Source organism: Podarcis filfolensis (assembly GCF_964270895.1).
Source record: "Podarcis filfolensis genome assembly, chromosome: 11".
In the NCBI taxonomy this organism is placed as follows: domain Eukaryota; kingdom Metazoa; phylum Chordata; class Lepidosauria; order Squamata; family Lacertidae; genus Podarcis; species Podarcis filfolensis.
In genome coordinates this window covers 41,811,963-41,838,039 of record NC_139613.1, presented here as the reverse complement: position 1 = coordinate 41,838,039, position 26,077 = coordinate 41,811,963, and the positions used below count along the sequence as shown (strand labels likewise).

At 42.9% G+C, this 26,077-nt stretch overlaps 1 protein-coding gene and 1 long non-coding RNA gene across 7 annotated transcripts in view; one reads left to right on the top strand and one right to left on the bottom strand.

The window, feature by feature from the left end:
* EPB41L4A (erythrocyte membrane protein band 4.1 like 4A) overlaps nucleotides 1–5,434 on the top strand; it is a 106,560-nt gene extending 101,126 nt beyond the window's left edge. For 3 of the 5 annotated variants that reach the window (XM_083576838.1, XM_083576840.1, XM_083576839.1), the window contains exons 21-23: nucleotides 1,669–1,779; nucleotides 2,678–2,759; nucleotides 4,913–5,434. In XM_083576838.1, the coding sequence (XP_083432964.1) occupies nucleotides 1,669–1,779; nucleotides 2,678–2,759; nucleotides 4,913–5,041 (322 nt within the window). In that variant the 3' untranslated portion in view covers nucleotides 5,042–5,434. Of the gene's footprint in view, nucleotides 1–1,668; nucleotides 2,010–2,054; nucleotides 2,760–4,912 lie in introns of all 5 variants that reach the window. The other 2 variants (XR_014539786.1, XR_014539787.1) reach the window with 1 other exon arrangement.
* A 916-nt stretch (nucleotides 5,435–6,350) lies between these two features.
* Nucleotides 6,351–13,845, bottom strand: LOC310745040. Of its 2 annotated transcripts, none has more exons than XR_014539831.1 (4): nucleotides 13,644–13,845; nucleotides 11,491–11,542; nucleotides 7,881–9,081; nucleotides 6,351–6,773 (listed from the first exon to the last, which is right to left on the bottom strand). It is a non-coding gene; the product is annotated as an uncharacterized lncRNA (long non-coding RNA). The 2 variants fall into 2 exon arrangements; XR_014539832.1 differs by lacking the exon at nucleotides 13,644–13,845 and adding an exon at nucleotides 13,306–13,586.
* Nucleotides 13,846–26,077: the final 12,232 nt, after the last annotated feature.

Sequence of the window (26,077 nt, the reverse complement as noted above, 5' to 3'; positions counted from 1 at the left end):
ATCCATCACGATGGCATTTTGAAAAATTTACATTTGTATGTAACCAAATTTATATAACACTTACTGGAACGAAAGACCTCTGTGCAGTTTATGATCGTTTACAATAGTCAGTAAAATTCTAATTAAGAAATAAAAAAGCTACAGAAACATTTATGAAACAGAAAATAAAAACAGTAATTTTAAAACACTTACACTTACTAAAAGGACATGTCAAAATTACATGCCTAAGTAGGCATCCAAAGTTTTTAGCATGCACCAAAAATAATACAGGGAATTTCAACACGCAGGTGATTGTCTTACTAAAGGATCAACTTCTTGTCAGTGCAGGAGGAACATCATGTGGCACTTACGAATGAGTTTGAGGACATACGGGTTGAGGAGATCCTTCAGGTCCCAACCAGTAGAAGGCTTTATACATAAATCATATTGAAATTGGCCCCGTGACGAATTGGAAGCCGGTCCCAATCTATGACGAGGGTGTTAAATATTGACAAACAGTGCTATTTTTCTAGAAAAAGAGGTGCCGGAAGTCACCATGTACACATCCCTTGTTCTCTTAGAATGGCAATGGCGCCCACCTGAGAGGTGCCGGAACTGAGTTCCATGAGTTCCAGTTGAAGAAAAGCCATGCTGACGGCTTCTGTCAGAGATCGTGTTGCAGCACTCTGTACTAACTACTTTCCAGACCAAATACAAAGGATGCACACAGAGTGTATTGCAGTAATCCATTCCTGAAGTCATCAATGTCTGAACCATAGTCAAACAACCCCAACTCACACCTACCTAAGCCTGTGTGTGTACACACACCCCAATATATTTTTAAATAATTTTGCTTGCATTACTTACAATTAAGCAGCTTAACCCAAAGGAAACTGTGTACACCACCTTGAATTGCTTGGAGGAAAGGTAGAATACAAATGAAACAAATCTCTTTCCTAAGAAGGCAGAGGGTAAGGATGGGCTACTTGGATGGGCTACAGAGGGAAGGAAAGATTGAATATAGGGCAAGACATTTGCTGGCAACATTTGCTCACCAATGCTAATATTACTAATTGGTAGCATTTCTTATTCGCTGTGGATCTTTTAGTTGTGGTTTTTTTTTTTTTATTCTCAGAGCCAAGGCTACTGTATGGAGGGGAAATTCTGTTTGATAATTTTATCAATTTCCTATACTTTCTTAATATAAATCAGGGTTTCCCAAACTTGGGTCTCCAGCTGTTTTGGATTGCAGCTCTCAGCATTGCTGACCACTGGTGATAACAGTTCCCATAACTTGAAACATTCCACTTGACAGTTGACACCACACAGCTTAGCTTAGTTGGTTAGAGCATGATGCTGAAAATGCCAAGGTTGCAGGTTCAAGCCCCATATGGGACAGCTTTATATTCCTGCAAGGGGTTGGACTAGATCAGGGTTTCCCAACCATGGGGGTCTCCAGCTGTTTTTGGACTACATTTCCCATCATCCCTGACCACTGGTCCTGCTAGCTAGGGACGATGGGAGTTGTAGTCAAAAAACAGCTGGAGACCCACGTTTGGGAAACCCTGATGCAAATGAACTTGATCGTGGAGGTTAAACAACTTTCCAGGGTTGTCAACTTTTGTATTCTTTTTGATGAGAATTCCTTGTGATACTAATCTGCTCCTGGAAATGTTAATTCCACTTTAGGACTCAAGGTGACCCTGTTCGCATCAGACATTCCCACTCTCCTCGAAGTTATCGCCAGTATCGACGGTCGCAGTGCTCTGACGGAGAGAGATCTGTTCTGTCAGAAGTTAAGTAGGTCAAGTATTTAATTTGCCAGTGGTTTAATGATAAATGCTACCTATCCCCTACCCCCAACTCCAGTTTAACGAAATTATTGTGCAGCAACTTGTTAAATATTTTATGTTCCCTGGCTGATTCCTCAGGAAAAAAAGTTGAGTGGGAGAGATCAGTGGTTTGCACCTTGGCCTGTTACTTAACTCCTCATTCTGCTTAGAATCTTCTATACCAGGTCTGTCTAACAGGTCGATCGCGATCTACTGGTTGATCGCGGGACGCCCAAGGTCGAGCTTGATCTTGTGATCCTGAACGATTGACAAAAAAAGCTCAACAACTTTTGTAAATCCAATGGGTAGATAACTGCCATTTTTTAAAAAGTGGGAGTAGATCGCAGTCTCTTGGGAGTTGGACATGCCTGTTCTACACTATTGCCAACAGGATGTTGGACCTTCCTGCATACCCAGAAGCACAATACACTTGTATCAGAAGTGCTATCCTGTTAGAGGAAAGGGCAGGGCAGTATATGAAAACACTTGGCCTCTTCCTACTCCTCCTCTATTGCTTAAAGGAAAAGAGGTCACTGCCTCACTTGTATCATAATATGGGAAGCAACCCTTGGAACACAGGACCGTAAATCAGCAGTTAAACCTTAATTAGAAACACTTAAGAACATTTCAAAGTTAGAATAAATGAATTCTATCCTATCCTGGGGGTCTAACAAAGATTGTTGTTCTTGTTTGGGTTCCAGTTGGGCTATAGGAGAAACAGTCAGCTATATATCCCCTTGAGTTGTATTTATTACTGAGAAAAAAGCATTGATAGAATGCCTGTTCATGTGCAGATAACTTTTTAACCCCAAAACATTTCTTAACGTGTAAGCGCCATACATCTTGCCACTTGTTTTCTTTTTCAGTTCAAAAACAGACCTTGTACCTCCATTACCTGTAACCCGTTCCTCAGATGCTCAGTGCCCCACGATTGCAGTATCTCACCAGGTTGGTAATTTGAGTATTTTAAGTTGCATATTTTGGGGGAGTGGCAGGACAAGGAGAGACTTATGCAGCTTCCAAATCTAATTCAGCTTAGGTCATGTGACCTAGGACCCAGGCCTTAAAACTTGGACCTACGTTCAGCTGCTGGCAGTAGCCTGTCCCATACAGTCCTGAATGGAGCTTAGAATAGGAGTAACAAGTGTTTTCCATAGTGTTTTCCCTAACATAATGTCACAATGTATGGTTGCATAAGTTTTGTTTAAACTAAAGCAAAAGGTCCGGAGAACCGTGAATTAAACAAAACTTGATACATTCCCTAGTCATCTTGCTTTTTTAAGCTTGCAAAAAAAACCACAACCCTCCCCTGCAATCTTTCCCTTTAACTAACTGACTAAACTTTGTTCTTTATAACATTGTTGCTGTACACCTGTATTGTAGCTACTGCATGAAACTACTAAAAGCTGTTTAAATTAAGAAAAATTGTGCTCTAATAAAATAAAAAAAAGAATAGGAGTAACATACACAAGTGAAAGTTACACTGGCTTCCTATAGTTACGAATTGTTGTGTCTGACTCTAGTTAGTGCTAAATACCACACCTGAAATGCTCTCAAGGGATGGTGGTGGTTCATTGGGACTGCAGCACGCAGAGGAAAGGACTTACCGTATTTTTCGCACCATAGGGCACACCTAGTTTTGGGAGGCGGAAAACAAGAAAAAATTATTCTGAACCCCAGAAGCCAGAACAGCAAGAGGGATCTGGCTTCTGGGATACCGTGTGGCTGTTCTGTCTTCTGGGGTAACCGCGCCAAGCCTCTTCAGGGCAGCGGGATGAAGGCTCCCCCTGCCCAAAGAGGCTGCGCAGGGCTAAAGCAGAAGCCAGGACAGACGCGTCGCTGAAGGGGCACTGCGCCTTCTCTCTCTCTGCGCAGCGCCCCTCCTTCACAGGAGAGGTGCTACGCAGAGAGGGAGAAGGAGCAGCGCCCTTCAGCGAAGCTGGAGAAGGAACAGGAGACCCTTCTGTTCCTCCTCCGGCTTCCAGGACAGGCGCGTCGCCGCGAAGCCTGCATTCGCTCCATAGGACGCACACACATTTCCCCTTCAAAAACAGTGGAAAAAGTGCGTCCTATAGAGCGAAAAATACGGTAACCAGGCATAGGCAAACTCGGCCCTCCAGATGTTTTGGGACTACAATTCCCATCATCCCTGACCACCGGTCCTGTTAGCTAGGGATGTAGTAGTCCCAAAACATCTGGAGGGCCGAGTTTGCCTATGCCTGTCCTAGCCTAACTTCACTCCCTCATTCATACAGTCATTCACCAACTCATCCATCCTGCCACCTGCCTCCATCCTAATTGATTCTGTTAGGATGATATGCTGTTAACACGTACCAAACAGTATTCGGATGTTGCTGAAATCAAATGCCAAGCAATTCCAATGCCACCTCACCTCCACATTTAAATTTAATGGATTTAATTTTGGATCCCTCTGCAGACGCACTCTCAGTCCCATGCTAACTTGTTGACGTTTGAAAGCTTTCTGCATTGCTTTCACTAATTCAGTGTTTATATTGGGAGTAGTGTCGTACCTCGGCTCCCAAACGTTGGTCATTTTGATTGTTGGGAGTCGATCAAAAACCGGAAATGAGTGTTCCAGTTTTCAAATGTTCTTTTGGAAGCCGAATGTCTGACAGGGCTTCCACGGAGCTTCCTGCAGCCAATCAGAAGCCGTGCTTTGGAATTTCAACATTTTGGAAGTCGAATGGACTTCCGGAACAGATTCTGTTCAACTTCCGAGGTACGACTGTAGTACCATATTTTTCCGAGTATAAGACACTCCCCCTTGTATGAGACAACCCCTATTTTTTTGAACCCAAAATTAAGAAATCGGGCCAGAGCCAGAGTCCAGGCCTCCCATGAACCCAAGCCCAGGCCTCCCGCACCAGAGTCAGAGCCACAACCAGAGCCCCTGTGCTTTCACCATCCATGTATAAGATGTTCCCCAATTTCTGACTAAATTTTAAAAGCAAAAAGCATTGTCTTATACATGGAAAAATACAGTAATTCCTTTTGCAGGACTGTAACCAGAACACAGAATGTGACTTAATTCTCATCGGTTGTGCATTGAATTTTTAGTAATGCATTTTCTTTCTCTTCAGAGGCGAAATGGATCTAAAGACAGCCTAATAGAAGAAAAGGCACAGGCACCCATCAACAACCTGGATGGAAAGCACAGTGCAAAGACAATAAAAATTGTACAAGCTTCACGGCTTAAGACAGAGACTTGATTCTTCTAGCAAAGGACTGTGAGAGGATGCTGCCCCTTGGCATTTTCAAATGCTACAGAAGTCCAACTACACTTAAACCGCACAGATGGGATTTTTGACCTAAATTAAAGCAAAGATTTAAACTATGAAATATTTCTTGAGGACGAGGCAAATTGCTCTGAAGGATAACACCAATAAGATCAGAGGATTGAACAAAACAGCTGTTGGCTTACTGGAAGATCTATGAAAGTAAAGGCTTTAGATAATAATTACTCCAGTTCCAAAAACCAGTTACAGCCGATTGTTAACCATGGACAATGCCCTGGGTGACTTGATCCAAAAAATGGAAGTATCAGCAGATACAAAAGCAATGTACTTGCCAAATGTGCAATAGTAAATGTTTTCTGAATTTAAGAGTAAGGACTGTAATTCATATGCCTATACTTGCCTAGCAATCTCATTCTTATTCACAGCAATGTTGATTATTTTATCAGAACTTTATACAGTGAATTCTATATCCTGCTTGGTTACACAAAAGCAGACTATCTTGTATACAGCCTTCCAATTTTTAATGTCCTAAAATTAGGTCCTTAAGATTCATGCCAATGTTTTTAGGATCTTTTACTGTAGTTCTAGAGCAGGTTTCCCTAACCTGGTACCCTTCCAATGACTACAAATCTCATCATAAGAATGAAGTCAAAAATATTTGCAGGGCATCTGGTTGGGGAAGTTCATAGAGCTATGAATGAGTCATCAAATTATAGAGTTTAGAACAGAGAAAAGTGTTCAGCTGTAAATGGTGTAGCTATAGTATTCTGAAATGAGTTGCCACCACCTTTGACTTAAGGTGCTATGATATAATGAAATACTCTTAAGCAACCAATATTTAGGAGCAGGGAGGGGCATATGGCCCTCCAGATGTTGCTTCCTAGTGTACAGGGCCTAGAACCAGATGAAAAGAATGGCAAGGAGGGAGGCATTACAATAGCACCAATTCTGGATATCAAAAGAGTACAGGTTTCATTTCTCCATCCTTCCACTCCAAGGAAACAAGCAAACTGGATGATTAAATAACAAGGGATGAAGGTCAAACCCTTCATTTTCTATTCCTGCTAGCTCATTGTTGCTGTCCACTTGGTTTTACAATTGTGAGATCCTCCCATTTTTAATTTCCTGCAAACGGCAGAACATCTTAATTGCAGGGGAGAACTTTGGATTGCCCACAAACACTGGTTTGGTTTTGCTTTTCTTCTAGTAATTTTTATGGTGGCAGCTTTTTTGTGTGTATCACACTGTTTATGGATGAGAAAGACGCATCTAGCAACCATGGTGTTTTGAAATTGATTTATTTTTAAATTGAACATACACAGATGCTGTGCACAGATGTTTCTTTATACCTATACATGAAATTACCTCTGATACAGAAGTTGAGCAGAATAAGCCACATCATGTTAAACTACTGATACTTCAGTGGCAGGTGTTAATTTTCAATCCCAATCTGCTTCCATGTTTTAACTTTAAAACCCCTGTGTGCAAAGCTTACTGGAACAATAGATTGGAAACTATATACCATCAACAAGAGTCTGTCTGTGGTCTGGTGGTGAGTGGTTGCAATGGAGCAAGGCATGTTCACCCTATTTACTTTCAATTAATTATCACAATCCAACAGGTAATATTTACACATTACTTTCCCTCTCCTTCTTAATACAGGCTTCTGCTAGCATGTTGCAGCTGATGCTGTAGATACATATTCCTGAAAAAGAAGAAAACAATCCACTATTAATTATCCGGCAACCAAACAGAAAATGTGCCACAAGAAATGAATTTGGGTTACCCTAATTTTTGAAGTCGTTATTAACTGGTGGCCATCTTATTTTTTAGTTTTGTTTTTTAGTTTGATGTCAAACTAATTTCTTGATTTTGGAAACCTGTATTTACATACTATGTGCTGTGTCAATTCAGTTATGTGAAAAGGGTGGTAAATTCAGTTTTAGAGCATTTAAGTGGCCATCTTGCATTTGGTCCACTAACTGTGAGTGACCATATTTTTGTGAAGGTTGCCCCAGCCAAATTTATTTTGGCATTTTTTCTAATGTAGAAACTCATCAAACCTTTGTCACTGTGAACTATTAATTATCTAACATAGCTTCACCACCTGATGCTTGTTTCACCAAACGCATGGGAAGAGCAGAGCATTAATCCACTTGTCAAATTGCCTGCCATGCTGCAGTGGATCCAGGAGCAGCCCTAGCAACATGGTCAATAACCAGGTCCATAGCTATGAATGACCTCTTATGGGGAGGTCATTCATCCCTTATGGGGAAACCGAGCCAGATGGGCAGGGTATAAATAACAAATTATTATAAATTATTATTATTACTCATTGGCCTGGGCAGACCACTTTCTCCCATCAAGCAGAAGTGTGCTTGTGTAGCAGCTAATATGTTTTGGGGCAAACATGATTCTTTGCAGTTAAAAGAGCTACACCCCACGTGGATGATCGGTAATGGTGAGGCAGTTGTTGTCATGGGGCCAAAATCATCTGTTCTCATGGCACTTCTCATGTCCAGGATGTGTATCCTGCTCCTCACCATGGTGATCTGAAGCCTTGCTTCCAGGAGATGGGAAAAATTAGGAGAGTGTACGAACAGTGGAGAACAAGACCCTGGCAAAACAGGAACAGAATGAAGTGGGTGTAGACGTAAAGGTACACATGCGTATTTTGCTGATGTAATGGACAATCCACTGTGCCTTAACCCTGCCTACCTACCCTATTTCCAATAAGTTATTTCACTTGTTTGTTGGAATACAACCCAGCAAAGCCGCCACCTTTACCTGCCTGAAAGCAAATGAAGCCTACCTCAAGTAAAGTGCCTGTACCTTGCTCCCACTCCTCACATTTGTGTTTCTCTTCATATCCTGCCCAAGCATGTTTTCTTCTTCTTTCAACTTAAGACTGGGCATGTTTAATCAGAAGAAAATCCCACTGAATTCAGTGGGGCATAGTCCATAACTATGTGCTGTACCTTAATTTTCTCTTTTTGCTCTCACACTGTCAATTTCTTTTTCTGCTGGATTCCGTGCATTTCCAGGTCCGTAGGCGTCCATTGGGGCTTATTAAACTCAGCCTTCTTGCATCCTCATCTTCCTCACTCATTTTCACCTCCACATCATCATCAATGAGTGACCAACGGGAACCACTCCATACACGTTTCCGTTGTGCAAGAGAACACTTGAGACTGCGCTTAGAGCTATCAAGAAATCAGCACCATTCCATTGAATTGTATGATGTAATGCCTAATTGGCAGAGAAGGCCTGGAATATCATGACAGTAAACAAAGTGCTTGTCTTCTGAAAAGCCCACAAAATCCTGGTCCCTCTTTCAGAAATATGTCACTTTTGCCGAGTGCAGTAGATGTTTTTCTTGCAGCCTGGATGCTAATAACTCAGCTGCCTTCTTGGAGAGGCCCAAATCACGCACTAAGTCATTCAGTTCCCGTTGGCCAAACTGCTGTGGGGTTGATTGCTGCTCAGATGAGTTGTCTTTGGATTCTACAGCCATTTGCACCTTCAATGCACCTTCCCAAAATCCTCATGATCTTCCTCACCATGTTCACTTCCTTCATCTTCAGAAGAGACAAACCTCTTAAAACCTGGAATTGGGAGTTCCTCAGAGTGCAGGATAGGTCTAATTGCTGAAGGAATACTGGGATAGGCGACAGCATGTCGGTTTTTCTTGCCGATACCCTTCATATTGACCAGACAAAAATAGCAATCACTTGTGTGATCCTTGGGTTCTCACCAAACCATAGAAACCCCAAAAGGCCTACTCTTCCGTTTTCCTTTTGTCCAGTCTCTAAGCATTTCCTCACAATTGTGACAAACAATATGCGGAGCCCATTTCTTGTCTTGTTCACCAAGGGGAATTTCAAAACAGCTTTTATAGGCACACCTCACAAATGCTGTTATATTGCATTTCTGACGAGGAAGTGCGTAGCAGCCACATGCATAACAAAAAGCATCAGGCTTGTTTACACATTTTGAAGAAGCCATGGTCCGATCTGAAAAATACAAATATTTAGGTTACAAAACTATAAAAATAAAGAAAAAATAAGTTGGTTAGGGTACATCAATGTGTCATTGTCCACTTATCCCCAGTGTAAATATGACATATCGGCAAAAGTCAGAAATCGGAAGATAACTATAGCATGTACACAAAAATCAATTTCAGATTTGAAATCAGCATTGAAAGAACATATAAGAACAGTTGAAAACTCTCATGCAACAGAGAAAAAAAATTGTTCCCCAGTGATTCAGTTTGCCAGGCACAGAAGCTTTTTAAAGGAAGAGGAATTTTAGCTAAACCAGATCCCAGAGGTGGAAAAAAACTTCCATCTGAAACTAAGCAAGGTTCTAAACTTTTACCACAGTGATGAGAAGTCTAGAATAAAGCCAGGAATGAAAGATGTGGTCAGAATTGGAAAAGAGTATCATAGGAAGCGGCTAATACCGGGCAACCCCAAGAATTGTATGCAGGCTTCAAGATGAGGTACAAGGGTACCACTGGACTTCTCATTCTTGTACTTTGCATCCTGTAGTAGTGCATTATAAACATGGTATACAAAGCTCAATAGTTTTGAAATATATAAAAGATAATTTTCCTCTCATCAGATACACTACTTTAGTGACAGCTGTGCAGCACAGTACAAAAATAAGTTCAACTTCCTAAATCTCTGTCATCATCAAGATGATTTCCAAATAAATGCACAGTGGTCTTTCTTTGCCACTAGCCATGGCAAGTCAGTATGCAACAGTATTGGTGGAACTACAAAATGTCTAGCTAGAAGAGTCTTCAGAGATCCCTTGAGAAGCAGATTACTCCAAAAATATTTTTTTATTTCTGTGATTTTTTTTTAAAAAAGGTCAAATTCCATTATATTGCAAGGGAAGACATAGACATAATCTGCTGTTCCCTTGAAACCTGTTTCAGAGATGTGCAGAGATGTGGAACTCACAATTTCCACAACTTTAAACCACTGAATTCTACAGGCACAACTGAAGCAAGAAGAATGAGCACTGATAAAGAACCCTTCCTCACTTTCAACTTGAGGAGCTTCCCCAAGCTTCCTGTGAATGCTGATGATCTGTATCCTGGATGTTTTGTAACTTGCAAGTATGATCATTTGTGGTACTTTGAAATGCTATCGGAAAATAATCAAGACGATGGAGATGCTTTTGTAAAATTTATTCACCCAAATGGACCTTCGCCTTCATTCTGCTGGCCTAGCCGTGACAATTCTTGCGTAAAACCATTTCCTCACACGCTTGATATTGTACAACCCCCAAAGACAATAACTGGCAGAAGATACTTCTTTCCCAACAAGTGTATGGTGTTGATGGAAGAAAAAAATGAAAATCTTGCAGCTGATACTGAGGCTACAGCAAAGAAACTGAGAATCATTGAACTTGTAAGGTAATAAACTGTGATAATAGCATAATCTGTTATGGTAAGTGCATTTATAAAAGTTTTTAGGCATTTATAAAATCTTGAGTGCTGGTGTATTTTTTTCTGAAATCTCATCATTGAGCTCTGTGTAAAATTTCAAAGAGACCTGATCAATGGTTATGGAGGGGGGGAAATGTGCACAAGGGTATCTTGTGCTGAAGGTCTCAAGAAGCACAGACAACACAAATTTAACAAAACTTTGAAGTGCTATAAAATTAAAACCATTTGAGATAGAGAAAAAAATTAAGAGGGTTTCTTTCAACCCACAAGGGAAGGGTGTACACCAAATTTCATCAACATCCGAGATGGAGGGTGACATGCCCTCATTGAAATGACATGGAATGACCCCCCAACACAAATGGTGTGTTTTAGCTGAAATACAGAGAAGGTACATAACCAACTCCTGGTAGTATGACAGCTAAAGTTAATATATGCCTTTTCTGACACCACATTCACTAGTGAAAGTAATGAATGGGCAACACAAAGGCAAAATTACATGAGGCAATATGTGGATCAATGTCAAAGTGTGTGCCTAGGCCAGGGTGAACATAGCCAATGATCACACTGAGGCGGAAAGTCAACGTGTTTACTCAGCCATGGCAGAAGGCACAGAAAAGGCAAACACCCAAAGAATCTGTGCAACTCTGAAGTGCACAGTAAATACGATGTATAGCAACCATATAAATATTATGTGAAAAACACGTGAACATTATTACTATTGGGGTCATTCCATGCCAAATCACCTACTGTATTTTAATACTCAGTTGCGCTCTCACAACTCAGATTAATCTTAAAAAATTAATTTGAGGTTATCTCACAGGTATCTACACATAATTTTTTTGGAAGAAAATCTGAGTTTTGAGAGCACATGGCACCAGGTGATTTGGTGTAGAATTACCCTCAAGAGGGCCTCTCGGACCGCTAAAGAAGTATATAAAGATAGAATAACACAATGTACTCATACCTATATTCTGAAGTGAAATGTTTCATCAAAACTGTGTTGGTTTTGCCTATACCTGAAAAATAAAAAACAATGATACAATGAACCAGCCATTTTTGTATGACTGCAAATCATTTTGCTTTAAAAGTAGCCCACACAGTCCCTCAGTTACAGAGAGAAACTACATAATGCAATCTTATAAGAGGGAACCTGCATAGTGCGCATTTAGCACATTAATTCCAGGAAGTTTCACTTGCAAAAGTGGTTGTGGAGTTCACCCTTAGCAATAGTCCCTTTTCAGGGTCCGTCCCAAACAGTGGAATGTACTTCTGAGCAAACTAGCAAATTACACTGTCACCTATCCACGTGGTTGCAAGGAAGAGTGAAAATTCTAGAGAAGTGCATATACACCAGTTTTTCCCCACAGGTTCCTTGAATCAGAGAAAGCTTTGTTTGTACTAGTATACAGTGTGGCTTAGTAAACATATGAAATATGCCAGGGATAACAACCCAGTAATTTTGAAGTTTGTAAAGAGGCTGATTTAACCAAGCACTGGCATGAGATCAGTCTTTGGAGCAAACTACACACTATGCCACTGCATTGTGGGGGTCCCTCCCTTATCCACTGCTCAGGTGTCTGCACCAATTTACTTTTAAAAAACAACAACATTCAGGTAATTGTTAATCGTGTCATGTCCAGTTTGGTCCTTTGCGCTTTGTGAAAATAGGGACTGCAGTCAAGCTGAAGCGTCAAGTCTTCATACAGACAGGAACATGTAAGTTTGTAAAAAACTTAAAATGAACACAAAGAAGAATGTTACACATAAGACTTTCAAGGCGCCACAGGCAGACAAACCTAGAGCTGTCCCACATACAGCAAGCCTGCTAGGAACAATTCCTAGCATAGGAAAAAGCTGCAAGGGGGGAATTTGTTTTATGCCTTCTCTGACACCACGTTCATTAGCAACCAAAACGAACTGGCAACACTGAAGGCAAGATGACACAAAGCAACCAAAACTAAGCAAGCAAGGAAAGATCTGCACCTGCATGCCTATACAGTGGTACCTCAGGTTAAGAACTTAATTCATTCTGGAGGTCCGTTCTTAACCTGAAGCACCACTTTAGCTAATGGGGCCTCCTGCCGCTGCTGCGCCGCCGGAGCACGATTTCTGTTCTCATCCTGAAGCCAAGTTCTTAACCCGAGGTACTATTCTGGGTTAGCAGAGTCTGTAACCTGAAGCGTCTGTAACCCGAGGTACCACTGTACACACAGCTTACCTACATTACAGAGCTGGAGACATTTCCTGCAGTTCAGCATACTGAATTTTAATACGCCTGTCTGTTTGTAAGAAATAGATCCTCCACTTTTCTTTCCTCTATGGCTTCTTTCTCACAAAATCTTATTTACCTCTACCCTTTTCTCTCTAGAAAGCAACGCGAGAAGAGCTGCTGTGCACGTGTTTGCGCGCTCACAGCGAACTTGCCACACGTGCAAAATATCCCCGCTTCCTATCTAAAAGTGATGCCCCCCCCCCCGTGCTAGCCTGTCCCGTCAAACCCAACCAACACCGCCTCCTGAGGCTCGACAGGGCGCGAATCCGAGGCGGCTACGCCACGACGTCATTACTTGCCTCTGTGCCGCCATTAACACCACGCGCTAAGAAACGGCTAAAAGGCACCGCAGCCTCCGCGCGCGAGGACGAGCTCCTTCAGGGGCCGGTAAGGCCTCCTACATGCCCGCCTTGTTCAGTTCCCCGGCAGCAAGGGAAGAAAAAAGCGCGTAGGGCCTTTACATTTAACCGCCGGGCTTATTTTTTTTGGGGGGGGGGGCGTTCATACCTCGGGGCCCCGCGGAAGCTTAAAGCGGCGCGCGCGGCGCTTTCGTCGGCAGAGGCCTTCAAAGGAAGCGCCTTTTTCCTCAGGGCGCTGCGGTTCGTTTAAAAGGGCTGCCGGGAACTGCCTTTCCGCGAGGAGATAAAGCGCAGAGCCCGGGATTCTTCCGAGGGAGAGACGAAACGGCAGAGGCTGTGGGAATCCGGCTCAATTCGATCCCCCCTCAGCGAAACCTCCATGCCTTCACCTCCCCTCACCCGCCCGCGCTTCTTCTCTGTTTCCCACCTCCCTTGCCAACTGCCACACATATGGGCCCCCTCTCTCTCCCCCCCCGCCTTACTCACTTGGTTGGCTCCAGCCCGCACAGCTCTTCCCGCGCTTTTCAAACACCCCACTTGGTACTTGCCCTCAGCGGCTCTCTTAACCGCCAACTCCCTCGCGCGCGCCGAGAGCGGGAAAAGAGACGCCCTTCGCCTTCCGGCCGCTTCTTACAGCCTCCGCTTCGAGCCAAACCATTGCTGCTAAAGCGGGGGGGGGGGAGGAGAGAGAGAAGACCAGGCCAGACTGCGCCATTCATTGATTTCTGCAGGAAACCATCGTAGCCCAGACAGGTTTCAAAGGTCTGGCATATACCAAACGCGCTCTCGGGTCGCTCGCTCCTCCTCTTGTCGAAACATGAGGAGGATGTGGAATGTACCAACTGTGCTTCTCCCCCCCTTCTTCCCGCTGTTCTCATTCAAACGGTTGCGGGACCCTAGAGATAACAGGGCAGAGTAAAACACGTCTCGTTCCGCGCTCGTTTCTTCTCTTTTGATTTGGGATCTGCATTTTGCAGCAGGAGAGGGGCAGAAATGCACGTGGAGATACTGCACAACATATTGTTTGGCGCAGCAGTTAATGGCCAGATTCTGTCATTTTCTATTTATTTGGTGATTAAACCAGATTACATCAGTTTCTGTTGATGTGTAAGGTTAATGAAATGTTCAAACAAGATGTCAAAGAGAAAGGTTTTTGTGAAAAAGAATCAAACTTTCAGCAAGAAATATTGAATAACGATTTTAAAATTCTGTCTAAAATGTATAAATTACTGTTTGAATGGCACCTGAAAGATGAGGAGGTAAAATCAGTCATGATTTACTGGGCAAAAGATTTTGGGTATTATATACAGTTAAGTGATTGGGTAAAACTATGGAAAGAGGGTTTGAGATTTACTGCATGTAATGCATTAAAAGAAAATGTGATGAAGATGGTGTACAGATGGTACATCACACCAGTTAAGTTAGCAAAAATGTATAAAGTCAGTAATAAATGTTGGAAATGCAAAGAAAAAGAAGAATCATTCTACCATATGTGGTGGGAGTGTAAAAAGGTGAAATGTTTCTGGGAGATGATATATAATGAGTTGAAAAAAATGTTGAAATATACATTTATAAAGAAACCACAAGCATTTCTTTTGGGTATTGTTGGAAATGAGATAAATAGAAAACATTGCAAGCTTTTTTTATATGTGGTAACAGCAGCAAGAATATTACTGGCTCAAAAATGGAAGCAAGAAGAATTACCAACATTGGAAGAATGGAGGATGAAATTAATGGACTATGCAGAATTGGACAAGCTAACAGGAAGGATCCGAAACCGGCGGGACCAGAGATTCACCAAAGACTGGACTAAATTTACAGAGTATTTGAAAAGTATTTGTGACGATCAGACTACGTTTGTAGGTCTACAAGAAGTTCTGTGAGGAATAATTTAAGAAATATTGTAAAAATGGAAAGGGAGAGATGATCTGTTAAGAAATGTAAAGGCAATATTAAGTTAAGAATTGCAGGAGATGTGATTATGACGGAGGATTATCAGAGGAGCTGAAGGAAGTCCAAATAAGAATATGTGTGTTATAATTTGTGTGGTATGTCTTTAAAATTTTGTATGCTAAAAACTAATAAAAATATTATTAAAAAAAATAAGTTTCTGCTGATGCGCATGCTCTATTTTATTTTACAGTGGTACCTCGGGTTACATACGCTTCAGGTTACATACGCTTCAGGTTACATACTCCGCTAACCCAGAAATAGTGCTTCAGGTTAAGAACTTTGCTTCAGGATGAGAACAGAAATCGTGCTCCGGCGGCGCGGCAGCAGCAGGAGGCCCCATTAGCTAAAGTGGTGCTTCAGGTCAAGAACAGTTTCAGGTTAAGTATGGACCTCCGGAACGAATTAAGTACTTAACCTGAGGTACCACTGTATATTCTTCTCAAAGGCACAAATACTTCTCTGATCAACTCCCTTTTTAGAGAGACTGGAGCTCAGTTTCATATCACTCAGAAGCTGAATGCTCTTTAGACAGCAAGGATAACATTCACATTCGTTGTTATTTTAAAGCCATTTACTATGAAGCACAGAAGATGCTATTTTTTCTTAGAAGGCAGTATAATCCTATTGTGTATGTTAGCATAATGGTCAGAATCTATATTGTCATCTGTATCTGAAAGAGTCACAAACATTTCCGCTGTCCACAGTAACTCTATGAGTCCTCTGTTTTACTCCTTTCGGCTGCCATTTGGGTTTCGGAGATGGCTCCCTTGGATTTATTGCTTGATACAATCCTTCACCTGTTGCCAGAGTTATTTTATACCTGTGCCAGGGACAAATAATGCATGGCTGTCCATTGATGTCCTAAACACACAAGGGAAGGAGGGAAGAACAGATGGGCGGGGAATAATAATAATAATTATAATAATAATAATAATAATTGTTACACTGAACATCCCCCACACAAAATCCTCCATACCACTATAATAGGAGTACTAGGTTCCTGTTTTTTTAAAGCATATAAATGTAACAAATAAAACAAATATCTGAAATTTCACAAAACGTGGAAATCTCAAGAGTGCAAACTTCTGGAAAGTCTCCCTTAAAGTTCATTGGAAAATAATTTTAGTACTGGTTCACTCTTAAGGACACCCCCCTTCTGAGATTGCGTGGCAAGTCCCCCCCTCCAGTGGAAATAAAGACACATAACACAATTATTTAAGGTTAATGGGCTAAATATGGCCACAGCTTTATTGGTTACAGGTAATGAGTGGTCTTGGTTTAGGCATTGGTCCTAACAGACTATCCGGCTTCAGCCTGTCCACTTGAAGTCCTTTTTGTTTGTTTGTGCTGTAATATGCTATCACAGGAACATTGGAAGCTGCCATACTGAATCTTATATCATACTGAATCCTTGTCTGCACAAGGAAGATCAAACTATATGTGAATGTTAAAAAAAGGGTCTTTGCACCTAACATTTTTAGAGCAAATAGCATCAGCTGATGGGGCTTATAATTATGAGAATCTCAAGATGGCATGGAAGAGGAAATTTTACCTTCTCATCCTCTGTTGTGGTGCTGAGGAAACTCCCTCACACACTCTGTAGTGATGTTAGGAAATCTTAGCAAGGAAAACTTTGCTTCAAGCCAAGGAAGGTCTTTGTGGGAGAACCAAAGACTAGAGAATTATGGGGAATGTGTATCTGTTTCTTTAAACCGTAGACTTCTTGACTCTGAAAGTGTGAATACTGTATTTTTCGTTCTATAGGAAGCACTTTTCCCCCTCCAAAAACGAAGGGGAAATGTGTGCGCGTCCTATGGAGCGAATGCAGGCTTTCGCTGAAGCCTGGGGAGCGAGAGGGGTCGGTGCGCACCGCCGGGCTCCCAAGGCTTGCGGATAGCAGCCTGCAGCGCCGCACACCCCGGGCTTCGGGCATCTATCCGCAGTTCCCGCCGGGCTCCGAAGGCTTGCGGAAAGCAGCCTGAAGCCCGGGGGGCGCAGAGCCAACTCCCGCGGCCCAATGAGCCGAGCTGGCGGTGAACAGCGGGGCGTTTGGAGTTAGGAGCACTGCAGGCGTGGGCAATAGCAGGCGCATGGGCAGCCAAGTGGGGGGGGGGAGGTGGCAGGAGAATAGGCACCTCCGACCACCGGAGCGGTCGCTGAGGGGGCGCTGGGCGAGAAGCACGTCAGCTTCGTTCCAAGGGCGCGCGCGCACCTCTCTCTCTCTTGTGTGTGTGTAGGCTACCTGCAAAAGCGGCTCTATTTCTTTCCTTCAGGTCAAGTGACGCTAACCCAGTTGGGCTGCCAATCTGATACGGAGTTGGCCAACCAACCTGGATTAAATTAATGCGGGCGAGGGAAAATGCTGCGTGATTGGCTATTGACCGGGAGGGGGAAGGGTGGGTGGCTTATCCCATCCATTTGGGCAGGGGTACAGATGTTTGGTCTGTAACACGTGGATAGGAGGAATGCTGAATGCTCCCACTTTTGTTCTTTCTTTTTTAAGTGGTGGTTGCGTGGGATATTGTTAGCCCCGTTGAAATGGTAAAGCAATAAGCCGCGCAGTTGCTGGGATCTTTTTTCATGTAGAAAATACTGCCTCGGTAACTTTTCCCCCCAGGTCCAGTAATTGCTCCCGTCTCTTTTTCATTTCCCTCTATACTGACTCTTCTACATCCCACCACTCTCTCTCTCTCTGTGTTTGCTTGCCAGTTCAGGAAAGTTTATAAGGCACTTGCAATGTATTTTAGGTCCCTCGTTGCTGTAACTAGTTTGAGACTCATTTTGAGGAAAGTACAAAGTTGCCATTCTTGCAAGTAAATATTAGCACCTTCGAAGACCGCAGTCTATGAAAGCTTATACCATAAGAAACATGTTCCAGGCATGCTTACATTCTGGTATGCACAAAGCACTGCAGCTTCAGTAACATGCTTCAATACACTTTTACCGTAACAGACTTAACAGGGCCTCTGGAGATTTTTGTATGTACTTTACTATTTAAGAGTGAAATAAAGACAGCAAAAACTTGTGTTCAGACGGAATTGAGTAATGTTTGTTGAATACTAGTGTAACAAGGCATATTCTTCACAAAACCCAAAATATTTGACATGATACAATGTATCTGTAATATTCAATTTTGTTTTGTTAACTTTATAGTGTTGTGGCACCCACCCTTTGGAAATCCCTCCCTTTATTAAACATTAGACAGGTGACATCCCTGTGGTCTTTTTGGTGCCTACTAAAGACCCTTCTCTTCCAACAAGACTTTTAAGTGGATGGATCCCGCTCGCTGTCTTGGCTTCTTTGCTCTTTGGGGCTGGGGAAAAAAAAAATCCCCCCCCTTTATTTCCCCCCCTAAAAACTAGGTGCGCCCTATGGTCCGGTGCGCCCTATGGAGCGAAAAATACAGTAAGTTCTCTCCCCCATCTGCCGGAAGGAGGCTTTTTAGTTGATTTGTGTGCCTTAACACCTGGTTATCTAAGATGTCGTTTCTGTGTGAATAGAGTCATCAACCTTATTACAGCAAGAATGTGTATCTGGTGTGAGGATGTTCTTTCATCTCAAGGTCTTGAGAACAAGCAAGGTTCAGCTGCAGCAAGCTGAGTTATCGCCCTCCTGTGTAACCTTTGGCGATTCTTAATTAATTAGAAGAACTGATCCTTGGGTCCGAATACACGTGGGTCCCAAGGGATAAAATCTTAGGGAACTCAGTTGCATTTTTGCAGCTGCCCATCCTGCCAGGCTTACCATCTTGTTGGCAGCCGCCATTCATATGCATGCTCTTTGTGATGTAGAGGGCCTGCCTGTTGTCCTGGAATCCGGAATCCGCTGAGAACCTTACGAACATTCTGTTCTCATTTGTGAGTATGTTTAGCTAGCGATGTTAAACAATGTTTTTATTTTCTTGTTTGAAACCTGTAAGAGATGTGCCAACTTTTAAGTTTGAATAATTTGTGGGGAGTTAGCCGAGTTAATGGGCCACCTCCCTTTATCCCAGGCAGCGGACTATGAGCGTTACAAACGTCTGGTGATACAAAGGTATGGGCTGCATGGGGACAATTATCGGTGTACCTTCCGGAAGGGGGATAAAACCACCTCCTCAGACAGTCTTTCTGTGGTTGCCTCGAAAATGGCTCAAAATTTTGATCTTTGGCTTTCTGCTGAAGGTGTGGATACTTTTGAGGGCCTAAGGCAATTAATGTTAAAGGAACAGCCTTCTGAAGTAGCAAGTCTTGTGGCAGACAGACACCCTGCTACTCTTGAGCAAGCTACCCAACTTGCAGAGACTTTTAAGAAGAAGAGTAGAAGAGTTTGGATTTGATATCCCGCTTTATCACTACCCAGAGGAGTCTCAAAGCGGCTAACATTCTCCTTTCCCTTTCTCCCTCACAACAAACACTCCGTGAGGTGAGTGGGGCTTGCTGATCAGAAGGTTGGCAGTTCAAATCCCCGCGACGGTGTGAGCTCCCGTTGCTCAGTCCCTGCTCCTGCCAACCTAGCAGTTCGAAAGCACGTCAACGTAGATAACGTCAAAGTAGATAAACAGGTACCGCTCCGGTACCTGTGCACAGTAAAAGTGTGCACAGTAATTGAAGAATAATGCATGGCTTCAATTCTTTGCTGAAGGGAAGGGGAAGCACAAAACAAGAAGGATCAGAAAGAACAGTATTTACTAACCTACCAAATAAATTAGTGCTGAATAAGAAATGCTCATTACACCAGTGAGGGCGGTCTTTGCTGGATAGGAAAGGAGATCATAAAGCAACTTGGTTTTTTCCTGTAGAGAAGAAGGGGAGTTTGGACTTGATATCCTGCCTTTCACTCCCCTTAAGGAGTCTCAAAACAATCCCCTTTCCCTTCATCCCCCACAACAAACACTCTATGATGCTGAGAGACTTCAGAGAAGTGTGACTAACCCAAGGTCACCCAGCAGCCGCATGTGGAGGAGCGGGGAAGCGAACCCGGTTCCCCAGATTACGAGTCTACCACTCTTAACCACTACACCACACTGGCTCTCACACTTTTAAGTTGAGTCGGTCCCATCTAGCAAACAAAAGCCAGCCCAGCGGAAACCGACCAGTGGCGTCAGCTCCAGCGGGGAAGTTTGCTCCTCTGGTTAAAGAACAAAGCAGGGCTAACCCCATGCCTTCCAAGGACTCCTCTGCAGGATGCCTTCCAAGGACTCCTCTGCAGGGGAGGATGACCGGTCTAAACTTACTCCTTATTCGGGACTGTGTTTCCATTACAGGAAGTCCAGTCATGTGAAGGTAGCTTGCCCCCAACTAAAAGATAAAAGACCCCCAGCCTTGACGTCAACGCCCGCAGTATGCGTAATTCAACGGCCAGCGGAGGACTGGGAGGTGGAGTCGCAAGGGCTGAGGGCTGAAGGGATAGTTCTCCCAGAAAATAATGGGGGTGGAGCAGCGCCTGGTGCTACAGTTCCCATGACCACTGGAACCACTTCCAACGCTGTTAATGTGGGGCCAGTGAGTACTGGAGCAGGAACGAGAGTGCCACATGTTAACTGGGCTAATTTAGAATTCACAGCACCTATTACGATCAATCGAATTGTTGTGAACTCTTTTCGGGACATGGGCTCCGATATTACGAGCGTGTCCAGAGATTTGGTTTTGCCCCAACAGATACAGCCTGACCCCTTGAAGATTAGCCCGTATGGCGTAGATGCAATCTTTCAACCTACTGCCATTGTCCCAGTTTCCTATAAAGGTTATACCGGAAACCAACTTGTTATAGTTCATGATCCTGAAGCATGTGAGGTGTGGCTGCACAAATTCCGCAACTGATTTTGAAGAACCGAAGAGAACGCTCTCACAAGGACAGATCTAGATTGCACGGTGCGATTGCCGTCCTGAAATATAAGTCAATACAAGGAGGGGGGGGAATAGTCAAATTACGGTACTCTGGGGGGGGGGAAGGCCTAGAACAGAGAAAGCCAGTTTGATGCATTAAGACCTTTGGGTAGAGCATTCAGGATCACATGAAAATTCCAGATTTCACTTTAAGTATGCATTATGTGTCTGGGAAAGAGGAAAAGTGATGTGGTCAGATGTGAAAGAGGACAAGGCTCCTGTACCTTTAACAGTTGTCTAGATGAATTTCAGCAGGCTTAGCTTCCAAAACATGCTCCTCCCATTGAAATTCCCTTACCAGGGGAACGGAGGAAATGAGTGACAGTAGGTGGTGATCCCACTGGAAACTCTGCAGCTCAGACACTTGGTACGCCCTCAGCCTAGCACTGTAAAGCCAAGTGTGAAGTGAGATAGCTGCAACTGGTGGCATCTTCCTTATTTCCAACGCCTCTGGGTGTGGGATGTAACATCACTGAAGCAGTCAAATACAACATTTCCTGTTTGTCCAGAGCGGGCACACAGGGGAATGTTGCTACAGCCAGGAGGACTTCCTGTGGCACCTGGTCTGGAGCATCCTTCCCCACTACCGTCAATGGTCTGACCTGGGATAATGTAGATTCATAAGTTTGCTACCAAATTTCTTTTTCAAAAAAATAATAATATTTTAAGTTAGACAGTGGCTTATTTTAAGCAAAGACTCGGCTCTTAAACTGTTTGTTTCAGTATTCAGCTTTCCCCCCTACCTCAAATTGGTATAATAAAATAGTTTTTGATGATATCCATAACAACAACAACAACAACAACAACAACAACATATTTATTTATACCCCACCCATCTGGCTGGGTTTCCCCAGCCACTCTGGACGGCTTCCAACAGAATATTAAAATACAATCTATTAAACATTAAAAGCTTCCCTAAATGCAGTTCCTTCACTAAAAAACTCCAACCAGCTCTTTTGTACTAATTGTGGTGAATCAAGGGCATTCAGGCCATAAGGCAAGCCAGATCTTTGGCACCTCTCAATGTTGTGCGATGTAACATCACTGTAGCCGTCAAGTACAACATTTCCTGTTTGCCCAGAGTGGTCACACTCGGGGATTTCCCCCCCACCAGGAGGACTTCCTGTGGCACCGGGTCTGGAGCATCCTTCCCCTGCGTGTGACCAGGTAGATGGGCGTGACCCTAGCAGACCCTACAAAAGGGCTGGTCATGCAGCCATCTTCCCTTTTCCGCCTTATTCCGTTTTGCCTTTTGCTGTCTGCTGGCTCTCAGCCAGCAGCACATGGGCTCATCCCTCACAGAGGATGAACCCACACTTTTCTCTGTATCTGCAACTACAAGATAAAGCCTGCCCTTCAGGTGAACTGCCATACAGTGAACTGAATGTAAGTAAACTTTACTATTACTTTTAAAAGGAAGACTGCTGGGTCATTATTCTTTTTAAGAGGGAACTAAAGGGGATTTACCAGGAACAATCCAATCTGGACAAGCCAGACTGGATTGCTTAACTCAAATGATTCTCACGAATCCATCAACTAGCTTCCTATATAGAGATCAGGCACCAGGAGTCATCTTTCTGTTCTCTGTACTCCCAGATTTGTTGAGAAACCACCAGGTGTCTCCATAAGTCTAAAAATCTTTTGGATCAAGCAAAGAAAAACATTGTCAAGTATTTTTGTTTAATAATCATTTTTATTGAAAGTTTTCAACATAAAATACAAAAAAGCACAACTAATCTAAGAGATAAAGATGGGGAAGAAGCAGAGAGAGAGAGAGAGAAGAAAAAAGAGAAAGGAAAAGAAGAAAAGGGGGGAAGGAGGATAATAATACCAAGCTCTTTATCACAGTTATTCCACACCTAGAAGAGTGAAACCTCCCAGCTCTCACCTGGGAGCTTCCCTTTCTCCTCTCAGCCTCCCGTCCTGATGGATCCATTATACCTGCCTGTCATGCAGGGTTGCTCATCTTCGGTCCATCACCTTCAGGATCACAAGTTAATGCCAAAAATTGCAATCTTCTCTGACTCCAAATAGGTGCCAACATTTTGTGCTAGTTTTGTGCCATTTTGTGCTGCAAACCCCAAGTTTTGTGCCAGCCCCTAAACTGAGTAATTGACACTTAAGCTGGGGTCAAAAGTAAAGGGCCAAAAACCCAATCTTGTCCTATTTGACTCCAAACCAGTGCCAAAGTGGTGTGCTGGTTTTATGCCCTTTTGAACAATGCAGGCACAAAGCTCATGCATCATTTGGTTTATTAATACCCAAAGTAGGCTTATTTATAGCCTGCTTCAGGTATCCGGTATGAGAGTTAAGAAAACCTGCAAGGCGGAGATGTGGGAACAAGCATGCTGGCTAAGCTCCTCCCTCAACATTCTCATTGGCCTCCTTGAGTTGGAGGATGATGGTCTGAAACCAGAAGCCTCAAATAGTCATGGAGGCTCCACTGTGTGTTTTAGAATCCTGGAAAATCAAGGTTCTCAAATCTGTGGAGAGCATCTATAAGTACAGGAGGACCCCCATTTCAGACAGTCCCTCTCCAAATTATGGAAAGTGACAGAAACAATGAGCAGAGCTGGGGGGCCCTCACACATTTACTTAATGCAGGGTTTGCATATCAGAGGAGGGCTTAAACTGCATTAATTTCCTTGACGACAGAAAGGCAAAATATAAATGTAACAGATACACTTGAAACAACATTGTACAGTCGTACTTCAACTCCTGAACGCCTTGGGAGTAGAACATTCTGGCTCCTGAATGATCGAAAACTGGAAGTGAGTTTTCTGGTTTTTGAACATTCTTTCGGAAGACAAACATCCAACAGGGGCTTCTGCAGCTTCTGATTGGCTGCAGGAGCTTCCTGCAGCCAATCAGAAGCTGCGTTTTGGAAGTTGAACAAACTTCCAGAACAGATTCCGTTCGACTTCCGAGGTATGACTGTATTACAATTGTTCTAGCAAATGCAGTTATATTTTCAGAAGCATTATAAACTTTGTTCCTTGTAATTTACATATCGCTATCAAAATATTGCACACTCTGCATCTCAGTTTTGCTTTAATCCATTACACTGTGGGAAGAGCCATCAACACCTTTCTATAGAGTGTCTTGCTGTTACCTTCATTTGAAGCATCTTTGGGCACCACATGGCATCTTAATCAAGTTCTTAGGTTCCTGTTGCCTTGCCCATCTGTTGTTTTGGCATCTACTGTATCATGTTTTCTCCAGGTGGATGGGTAGCTCAGTGTCAATAGGTTTCTGCTAAAAATAAAAAATAAAGAGGCATATGGCATTCCTGGGATAGAGGAAGAGCTCTTTGAGGAAAGGGAGAGCACTGCCAGCCTTAATAAGGACCTGTTACAGGAACTGACATATCAGCTTGCAAGTGGGAAGAAGCCTGGTGCTTTAACTGATGGGATTACTGCAAACAGTCAAGGTGATACATTTTAAGAACCAATGAGCAGGTGGGGTGCATGATGTCCAGGAATCAACGTGCCAATTTTAGCTGATGGCTGCATAAAAAGTTGAGGTCAGTTTTCTCTTTTGTGTGGAAAGGTACCACAGCTTCTGTATTGTTTTCCGGTACTCATAAATTTCCCAGATGAAAGGGACATTCATTATGACAATGATTTCTGCAGCAATAACCAAAATGAAGAAAGTATAACCCTTAATTCAAGTAATAAAAAAGCCTAGGGATAGTTATATTTTCTTTTCAGCTAGATAGCTGAAAAGGTTCTTACTAGTTGATTCTCACCATTCATATCTGGAGAAATCATTTCGGTCACCTAATATAACATCACTTCCAGCTCACATGGCTATTACAAATGGTTCCACTTTTTGGATCCCCCCCCTCCAGAATGGTTAAATATGGATTAAGTGAGGAACAAAACAGGCTGTCATTTTGATGGCAATAACTTAATGTGGATGCCACCCCAAAGCTTGCATGCTCAGGGAGCACCAATCTATAATCAAGTATCCTGCTGGAGGCCCCCTCAGCAAAAGTGAAGGGGGTGTATCTTCTTGTGCCAGGCACTAACATAGAGGAAGTTTAGTTCCAGGTGTACAGCCTGTTGTTCTCTTTACTTGGTGCACCAAATATATACAGTCCATACAAAGTTCTTATTATTTCTTAAACTAGGTTGAAATTAGATATTAGTACGGTGGTACCTCGGGTTAAGTACTTAATTCGTTCCGGAGGTCCGTTCTTAACCTGAAACTGTTCTTAACCTGAAGCACCACTTTAGCTAATGGGGCCTCCTGCTGCCGCTGTGCCGCCGGAGCACGATTTCTGTTCTCATCCTGAAGCAAAGTTCTTAACCCGAGGTACTATTTCTGGGTTAGCAGAGTCTGTAACCTGAAACATATGTAACCTGAAGTGTATGTAACCCGAGATACCACTGTAATCACATCTACTATTAATAGCTTTCTTTGAGGTCAGACTATCTCTGCTGTTTGTAGTCCAACTGATGTAATTGTTATAAGGGTAGAATTCAGTTCTTGTCAATTTTTACTGGAAGGCCAATGTGACGTTGGTCTTCTGCACTTTGCACTGTATAATTTCGGTGCTTCCCTGCTCTCAGCACCCTCCCTCGTGATCGCCTCCCCTGCAGGTGGAGGAGGGCTATGTGATGTACTCAGCACCATGCACAAGAGACCAGCTGGATGGGGCCCAAATCATACTAACGGTATATAATATTGTAATGACATTCAGTACGTTCAATCAGTTTATCATGGGCATATTGCCCAGTGAATAACACATGCCCAAAGTGGAAGGTGAAATAAATTATTTTCTAGCACTTTTAAACACGGCAAGATCTCATCTGAGAAATGATTGCACCACAAAGAAAATTATGGAAAACATCAAAACTGATCTTCTCAACAACCCCTTTTGTACTTGGATATTCATTTACCTTTTGGATTCTTGTGAATATAATTTGCTTTAAACTCTTTTTAGTACTGTATTTTTAAATTGCTGTAAGCCAACCCTGGACCTCAGGGTAAAGGGAAAGTAAGAAATGGAAATAATAAGAATAGTAAATGGCACTTAATCAATATGGTTCTTTCATTTTTCCATTACTGCTGCCTTTGATGTATTCATCTACATAT